Raw genomic sequence first — 9,552 nt, forward strand, 5'->3', positions numbered from 1 at the left:
ATCTAGGATACCATTAACCAGAATCAGAGTATTGCGCTTCTCCTCCCCGTCCTTCCCATTATAGATTGCCATAACATCAAGTAAGGATGCCGACTCCCGCGGTGATCAGTGATCAATCTCAATAGCCGCCGAATATGTCATATTATGCCCATGCATATTGAAACTAAACGAGGAAAAAAAGGCATGAAGAACCCAAACTATTTGGGCGATGGTGGCCAGTTCCAGGTGGTGACCGGACTTTCCTCCTTGCTCCGAGCATTGAGCATGCCAACATTGAATTGGCAGGGAAGAAGGAGGGCGATGCCGACTACCAAGAGGGAGACGGTCAAGATGGTGTGAGGTGAGATAAGGGCATTGATGGTCATGATCGTAACTCGAAATGGAGATGGAGATTTCGCTACTGATCAAAACAATATCATTTTGAAGAAGTGGAGGAGAAAATGAGATTAAAAAAGTGGAAACACCCCGCACCCTAGTGGTAAAGTTTAGTAGTTCACACAATTTTCTCAATGAGTTTGTGTTGGATAGAGAGGAGCGGATTGCCATCTTCATGAAGAAAGAGATTTGATTTGTGAGATCAAGTCTATGATGAAGAGAGAATGTTAACTAGGACCAACTCTTCATACAACACTATAAATGTCCAAAGTGATTGATGAATTTTTGCTATCCTAGAAGTTAAAACATGTTCTAAAATCACTTCCAAATTTTATTTTTCCAGTGTAGACTTGCCTACAATACTATGTACTGTTAAAAGTTAATTTAGTTACTGAAGATTTAACTCACATAAAGTATTATAAAGTACTATAAAGATCATAACATCAAATCTCACTACTAATGTAAGGATCATGTTAGTAGGACAGTTTTTAAACACTTTTTAAGCCTAGAGGTATGCCCTAATTCTAGCAAACTCCCAAGACTTAACTGATATAAACTTTATTATATATAAAAAAAACTACAGTGCTATGTGTTTAGTTTTTTCTTTAAATTAAAATATGATAAATATATCATTATTCAATAAAAATATAACAACATTTACAAGTTTATCAAATAACCATGTCCTCATCTACAAAAATCACGTTTGCCAGTTTTGATTGAAAAATATCATATAATTGCCATATTGCACTAGCAAAAATTCTACAATATAAATAAGAATAAAATTTACAAATAGAAAGGCATATGAGCATAAAACATTGTAAAATGTGATTTTACTTTACAGAAAGTTTAGAGGCAAACTGGATTAAAAAAAATTATTTTTAGCATTTCGTTATAATAATGCTAATTGCTTCAGTTTTCTAAATAGTTCTGAAGATTTTGAAAAAAAAAATTCCAAAAGAAACACACACACTCTTACACTTGCATTATTAGAATAAAGAAATCTGCCAAGAGCCTATTAGCCCACTAACACCAGAACGCTTCTTTAAAAGGTAAGGTTACGATTATACCCCCAAAAAAAAAAACAGGAATGAAAAGGTTACGATTTTGAGCTCCAGATGCTAGTGTGGGTGTGGGTCCCCCTTTCCTACCAGGAAATGTTAGGTTAGCAGTAAAAATGAACATAAATACATACATACATATATATATAGAGAGAGAGAAAAATCACATCTCACTTCACATGCTACTTACTGCAAACATAATTAGAATACTTTACAACAGTAATTTTAAGATGCCTCAGTCAATTTCCTTATCATATGTATAAGCTGTATATTTGTAGTTACTGGGACTGTGCAGCTCTGAATAGTTCTTGCCACCTTGCAGCATCACTTCCAGGACCTTCACCCTATTGTCATTACAATATAATATATGCATTTTTAGCATCCATTATATGCACAGAGCAAGTAAAGGGACACAATTTAAAAACAAATTTAGACATTACACAATCATATGCCATAGATTAAAATCTGTTTAAAGCCTACCTCAACAGAATTAATTTCATATACTTTGCCTTCAGTGCATTCTATATCTAGTGCTTGTATGCAAGCTTCAGCAACAACAATTCTGCTGGCCTCTCCAACCAGTTTATCTCCTGAAAGTCCATTGCAGATGATTAGGAAAACAACAAACAACAACAACAACAAGCCTTTATCCCACTAGGTGGGGTCGGCTACATGGATTGCAAGACGCCATTGTGCTCTATCATTTATTAAGCTTTTAGAAATATTATTAATTAAGAGATCACGTTCAACAACTTCCAAGAGTGTTCTCTTAGGCCTTCCTCTACCTCTCTTAATCGGACTCAAAGTTATATGTTCCACTCTTCTCACTGGTGCCTCCCTTGGTCTTCTTTGTACATGCCCAAACCATCTCAACCGATTTTCTACCATTTTTTCCTCAATAGGTGCCACCCTCACTTTTTCACGTATGTGCTCATTTCGAATTTTATCTTTACGTGTATGTCCGCACATCCATCGTAACATTCTCATCTCTGCTACTCCAACTTTATGCTCTTGCTGTCCCGTTAGAGCCCAGCATTCATTACTATTGCAGATGATTAGGAAAACAAAATGAAGAAAAGACCATCCAAATTATAAATTATAGAGCAATTAACTTCTGTGCGATAAATAGTACTACGAGATTCAACTTGAACCATCATTTAAGAGAATTCATTTAAGTGCTTTACCGTTAGATCCATCAAAAGTTGAGCCTTCTGAGTATTAGGCAAAGTTCAGATTCTTACATAGGTCAGCATTTCACTGCTACTATTTCTTTTGCAAGTGTGCAGCTGATTTTCAAGCATAGCATTGAAATCCGAGTCAATCCGGCTGGTTGAACTAATAAATCATTGATCAATTCAATAAAATACTTTATTTATGACCGGTTTCACCATGATTTTGATTATTAACCCTTTAACCCAATGTCTTGATTGGTCCGGTTTTCAATACCTTTTCATGAAAAAGGGAATGTTGATAAATTTGATCACAGTTAGAAGGCCTTCACTCATTATTTTGCATGTCCAAACAAGAACCAAGAGAAGAGGTCCACACAAGTTATAGCAATTCTCCTGATATTTGACCAATGCAGTCCATTTATCGTAAGACACATAATTCAGGGTAATTTTGCTTTGGTTCATATCAATTTATTTGTTGCAATGTTGCTACAATTTGAGGATTCGGTTGCCAAAAGGGTAACTTTTGATGTCAATAGCTATACCATTTCTATAACTTGTTTTTATTCAGATCCTATATTTTGTAATCAACCTGATTTACAATAGCCACAGAGAGTTATATAGCACCATCAGTTCAAATGGTATCTATTTCAACGTTCGAGCGATTTTTATTGCAAATCAAAAGTGAGCCTAATATTCATAATTTCCTGGCTATGATCATTATCACAAAGAAACAGTTACCCTAATTCAAATTCCGCTTATTCTTAAAACACACTACAATGCTAGGAATCAAATTGTTGTTTTCCAGCAGTCTATATAAACTCCTCAGCTAAAAATGCTTAGAAATGAAGAAGAAAACAAAAACCAGTGCCAAGGCTACAACAAAGAGCATTTTAGCATACCTTGACCTATAAGCACGGCACGCCGTTGCCCTGCTGTGGCTTTGAGAAGAGTATTTAGATCATATGATGTGTATGGTCCATCAGTCAACCTCCCAGGTCTGACATACATTAAAATGTGGAATGAAGAGGGTTAACAGCACATAATCCAAATTAATGTGCTCCACCTATTTATTTATCTATCAGCAAAAATGAGAAGTATGCGCAACTTTCATCTTACCTGATAATAGTAAATGGAAGGCCAGAACCCTGAAGAAAATCCTCTGCCATCTTCTTATATTTGAGGACACCAAATAGGTTCATAACGCTACAACACCAAGTAGCATATTAGTAAACAAGTGAAACAATCGACAATTCTTTGCAACTATGATGGAAGATGACAACAAGAAATTAATTTTATTTCATGTGATGTTCCAAGAATAATTTGGGATTAGAGATTTGTAATAGGATAATTGGGGTAATTTAGGATAAATTAGGAATTACCAAAGAAGAGATTCAAGTAAAGAGACAATCTCCTAGCATTCCAGAGGAATTAAAATGTGGAGGACTCGAATCTGAGTAACATAAGGATTTCTTATTTAGGTTGTTTTTAGTCAAATAAAATAGTTATCCTGAAATTTATCACAAATTATAATTGAGATTTTTGTCATTTTCTTTTTCCTCTTCGGCCCTTCCCCTTCTGCATTAAATTAGCCAACTTTTACTTTCTGTGCCATTGTTATGCCTAGAGTTTTGGGTTTTCCTTCATGCCAAAGACGACAACATTCCAGATTTGCTCCTCTCTTTCCAACGTGCTGGGGAATCATTGATTTCAGCCATGAGTTCCATTAGCTCACCCAAGTTTGACTCTGTTTCCAAGTTTCTCCATGCTTTCCATCTCGTTTTCTAACATGTCAACCCTACGTTCACCTTTCACCTAGAAATGTATTATTTTGATAACATGTTAGGAACCAAGTATTTCCCTTGAGTTACAGTAAAAAATAGACACAAAATCAGTTAAAAACAGACTAAGACTTACCACATAAATAAATCCTGCCTAATTCTCCCTCTGTCGTCACCCCAATTTACCTCAGACTACCTAGCCAACTTCTTATAGAACCTTGTGTATAGAGATCTCCATGTGTCCCTCATTCACCAAGATATTCCCAAGCACTTATGAAACTCATTTGGTCAAAGCTTGCACTCAATTTCCAGTTGAAGCTTCATATTCTTTCCATGCCTACACTATGTAAATTGGTTCTGTATTATTCTGCTCCAACTTCTGGCAAAGCCTTTTGAAAAGAATGATCGAGTAAAGGAGATACTGAAGACTTCCTTTTCTTTTTGGGTGAAAACCATAGGCTTTCTTTAACAAGCACCAATTTACTGCCATTTAAAAAGAGCACCAGCTCTTTAGGTGACCTGTCAGTCCATAAGGAATTTGACCTGCTTCGATCTATGCTTGGTAAAAACTGGGAGCAAGAAGATACGAGTGGGATATCTCTTATTCTAGCGTGAAATCTTTGCCACACCACTTTCTTTATCACAAAGCGCTCTGGCAAAGAAGCCGACTAGTGCGTTGAACTAGCAACCCAGCTCAAATAGTAGTTTGATTTTTCTCTTCAAAGCATCAGCTAGTTGATCTGTTCCTAATTTTCACTCAATTAGGTAAATGGTAGACCACAACAACCACCTTCATCTTTTCCTTTTCTCTTATTACATCTTTAATAAGGACAGTCTGCATCAGGATAGTAATAAGAAATTTGAGACAAGATAGATGAAAATGCAGTTGGTTCACAGAAACTTTAATTTTCAGACAGAACAGTCATATTTTCATGACACTTTCTAATCACTAATAAAGGCCAGTCACTGTGTCATAAAGAGATTCAAACCAATATTCCGAGTTAAAAGTAGATTTTGGGTCCCTAAAGGTAAATATGATAATGATAAATTAAAGTAAAGCCAAGATTTCTTGCAAGAAGCATCACTGTACTCAACAGGGTTTGCTATAGTTCAAGTTTAATCAAGGAAGTTGACTATTAAAAGTCAAATCATCAAATGCTCACCATTTCACTTTTTCCCTCCATTGAAAAGACAAATTTCTGTTGCTTCATGAATACACATTTTCTTACAGCGATAATCCAGCAAGAATAATTTCACTCGGGGAGAATAGCAGTATCATCAATGATTGGGAAACAAAAAGATTATGTGATTTACTGGAATCATTAAAAGGGCCCTGATTTGCAATGCTAGAAACATATTTATGATTTTCTAGGAAGCCAACTGATGATAACAGATAATTGACTGATAAGTTTATTAAATCTACAACTAATTATTAAGTATCCTTACCTCCATGGTAATTCATTGAACTTAGTCACGCCTATTGATGACACAAGAACAACTCTCTTCACGGAGGAGGGCAGTGCAGATATCAGATTCCTTGCTCCATCCCAATCTTTCAAAATAATAATAATAATAATAATAACAACACTCAGATTAAAAAGAATAGAAAACACCTTAAAAATATTTAATAAACTCTGTCCTGTATGCACAAATCTTTCAGAGAGAGGAAACATCAATATTCTTAAATTTCCTGAGCCTGACTCTTTGTCTAATTAATTTTCCTTTTTCATTTTATTATGACACCAAGCGTGGTAATTTAATAATAACAAAATTCTGACCAACTCTTTCTGGAGTATTATCTCCATCCCACCGCTTTGAAGGAAAAGCTGTCGTTCCTGTGCAGCAAATCACATGCGTGACTCCCTAAAATTCATGCAAGGACCCCAAAAAAAAAAAAATCAATGTAATAACTCTCTTACGTTGCCTTTGGTGAATGATTTTACAGATGAGAATCAAACGAATTCAAAGGAAATGAAGTGTTTGCAATTCACAATAGACAGCATACCTCAAATATGGATGGATCCAAATCCTCTTGCTTCCTAGTGTCTCCTTTGAATACCTATCTTGTTCAAAAGCTCTCTATAACTTAACAATCTTGAGAAAGAATGCAATCAAGTTTGAGAGACAAAGCTTGTTTTTACTTGAAGGAGGTCTGAGCAATGACATTTGTATTTTGATTTCTCAATTAAGATGAGATCAAATACCTGCAATGTCTCCTCATCTTGTTCACCAAATAATGCTTTGGCTTTCTCAGGATCCCTTAATAACAAGCGAGATTTAATATTCCGCTTAAGCAGCGATGCTACCACCAGCTGCCCTGCAATGTAATTCAACCCATTACAAACCTCCAAGTTAATATCAAATACGCATTGAACCAGGCACTTTCACATTTTATAGCACTAATCTGAGAACACAGTTTAATCGTGTTAAATGTAAGAAGTGTAGTTAGCAGCAGTAGTAGTGTGTTAATAGCAGTCACATGTAATCAGAAGTTGTGAATTAGTTGTCCGTTAGTGGCAGTTAATAGATCAATTATGAAACATAACTGAATGTAAATAGAACACCCTACTTGCTTTCTTAGGTATTACCATAAACTAGAAGAATCTTGAGAAGGTGTCAATGAATTCTAGAGGAAATTCTGTTGTCTAGAGCCTTGCATCAATATATCTTTAGAATTTCACACACAAATCCCAAAACTAGGATAAGTTGATAAAACAAACACATACGCATGCGCAAAGAAGGATATGATAAACTTCCAAGTAACTAACAATTTGATTCTCTAAATTGTGCCTAGATCAAGAATGGCATAATCCATCATGATTTCTTTATTCTTACAATTAACTCATATTTATCAATTTAAGAGGTATCAACATATGTACCAAAATAGTAGAAGTTTAATTTCAAGTGACCGGTGAAACAGTAGAGAAAAGATAAATGGATATTTACCAACACCTCCAGAGCCACCAACAACGAGAACCAATTTTGAAGATGAAATGGGGCTTGGAGTTAAATCGGAACTTGGCGTTTCAACAATTTGTTGCTTGATTGTGTCCTTGACTCCTTCTCTGTAGGATGAAACTGCTTTTGCAGAAACATGCTTAGAATGAGAAATTGATAGAGACGGAAAAGAAAGCACGGGAATTCGTTGAAGGGGTTTAGCAAAATTTTGAGACGGACAAGAATACTGAATATGGGCAAACGGGAATGTGCAGGCCATGATTACATACCAGTAACAGTAGGGAAGATCAGAAGAGAACAGAGCAAGGAAAACATTTTATTTCCCTTTGGCCCATCCGTGCTGCCCCCAAGATATACGTGTGGATCACAAAAATTCCCGAATTTTATTTAATTTCCAAAAACTCAGATTTATATATCAATATCAATGGATTATGGAGTGGATTATCAAAGTTAGGTCTGAATTAATGACAACCTGACAAAATCTTTTAAAAAATAAATTATAAATATCAATTCAAATATTAATAAATAAAATTTTTTATTATAATTTAAAAGTAATATTTAATACTTAAATATATATTTGTTATTTTTTTTGCCCATTAATACATATTTGTAACTGAAATTATTTAATTTGTAATTATTTAAATTGATATTTTTAATTTTTTTATCAAGAATGTAGCTATCATTAATTTAACATTTTGGATCTAACTATCATTTTTTCTTTTGAATATGAATTTCTATATATTAATTAATTCTAGTTCTAATTTTCTCAAATCCATCTAATATAATTGTATGAACATAAACAATCTTGGATTCTAATTGTTACGTTGATATCAAGAATAATGGAGAGAGAAAAAAAAAAAGACATACAAGAAGTAGAAGAAAAAAATAATGAAAGACTATCTCTTATTCATATGAGGTACATATGACATTTGCCATGAATATGACCTTCGTTCATAAGCTTTCAATTATTAAAGTTACTAGGGTGGAAATCTGAGTTAACTCACTCAATTAAATCATTGAACTATTAAAATAATATCTTGACTAGTTTAATAAAATAATTTGTTTATGACTGACTTGACTACAATTTTAATTGTTAACCCTTGAATAAATGTTTTGATCAATTTAATTATTGATCTAGTTTTTAGTATATAGTTAAAATCTAATCCTAGGATTACAAAGAAATAAAAAAATAATATAATGATATATCATGTAGCTTTTGAATAGTATAATATATTAATTATAAAAAACTCTCTCCAAGCCATTCATTATAAAGGTTACTAAGAACTTCTTGATTCAATGACACCCCTACACTCTCTTAAAACAGGAAGGTTATAAATTTTATTCCTCATATGTTTAAGGGGTGAGTGTGTGTTATTCTTTCCTTTGAGATAAGGGTCACGTTTTTCTGTGGAAGAAAAGGTAGGTATGTAAGGGGCTGCGCGTGGGGTGTGTTTATATTTGATCCATTTTCAACGGGGAAAAAAAAATTATATAAAGGTTATAGGACATAATTCTTCAAAAAGTTATGGTTCAAGACATTAAAGATAGAGATGAATTAAAGTCTTGTTTGGTTATTATAAAGGATAATAATTGGATGAATTGAAAGAATCAAAACAAAAATTAATTAAATCACCGTTTATGATAAAACTCAATACCATATACCACAAATGTGAAAATTATCATACCATTCAAAAATCTCATAAATTATAATTATAAACTTTATAAACTAAATTACTCTTTTCTCTTATGAATATGGTTCACCTGTGCCCCTTCACATTTTGCTCATCTTATTTTTATCTTTATTTTTTTAAAATCTATTCAATTCTAATCTTTTCTAACAACCAAATGAGACCTAAAAATTATGGACATCCACAATATAATATTTATAATATTCTCCTAAATGTCCATAATAAATATTGTGTCTCATTAAAACTTTATTAAGAAACTAATTAAAGTTGGTGTGAGTAGTAGAAACTTTCATTATTTAAGCAAGCAGTTGGGAGTTCGAATCCTAACCCTTATGTATGTAGTAATTTAGTTAAAAAAGATCTATTCTTTAGTCTCAATATCTTAGAAGAAATAATCTTTAGTGTCAACAAAGCCAACTCATTGTACTATCAAAAATTTTTATCAGGAAAAACTCAATGGGATAAAAACATAGTCACGAGAAGGGTATACAATATTTAAACACTCAATAAAAGTGCCTAACTA

The 9,552-nt window shown here is 33.5% G+C and overlaps 1 protein-coding gene across 3 annotated transcripts; it reads right to left on the bottom strand.

The window, feature by feature from the left end:
- Window positions 1-1,572: 1,572 nt before the first annotated feature.
- On the bottom strand, window positions 1,573-7,686 carry LOC129291133 (sanguinarine reductase-like). 3 transcript variants are annotated; one of them, XM_054928325.1, is made up of 10 exons: window positions 7,611-7,686; window positions 7,330-7,461; window positions 6,588-6,700; window positions 6,389-6,442; window positions 6,162-6,246; window positions 5,830-5,935; window positions 3,722-3,808; window positions 3,505-3,602; window positions 1,914-2,023; window positions 1,573-1,777 (listed from the first exon to the last, which is right to left on the bottom strand). In XM_054928325.1, exons 1-10 carry the CDS (start codon window positions 7,654-7,656, stop codon window positions 1,712-1,714), a joined length of 897 nt encoding a protein of 298 aa, XP_054784300.1. In that variant the 5' UTR covers window positions 7,657-7,686; the 3' UTR covers window positions 1,573-1,711. The 3 variants fall into 3 exon arrangements, 2 of the variants coding, with proteins under 2 accessions (XP_054784300.1, XP_054784299.1); XR_008588647.1 differs by lacking the exon at window positions 7,611-7,686 and adding an exon at window positions 2,618-2,719 and having other exon boundaries at window positions 1,759-1,777; window positions 7,330-7,602; XM_054928324.1 differs by lacking the exon at window positions 7,611-7,686 and having other exon boundaries at window positions 7,330-7,602.
- Between the last annotated feature and the right edge of the window lie 1,866 nt (window positions 7,687-9,552).

The sequence above is a fragment of the Prosopis cineraria genome, unplaced genomic scaffold (assembly GCF_029017545.1).
Source record: "Prosopis cineraria cultivar Desert tree isolate PC_DT_omini unplaced genomic scaffold, ASM2901754v1 PC13, whole genome shotgun sequence".
NCBI classification, from domain to species: domain Eukaryota; kingdom Viridiplantae; phylum Streptophyta; class Magnoliopsida; order Fabales; family Fabaceae; genus Prosopis; species Prosopis cineraria.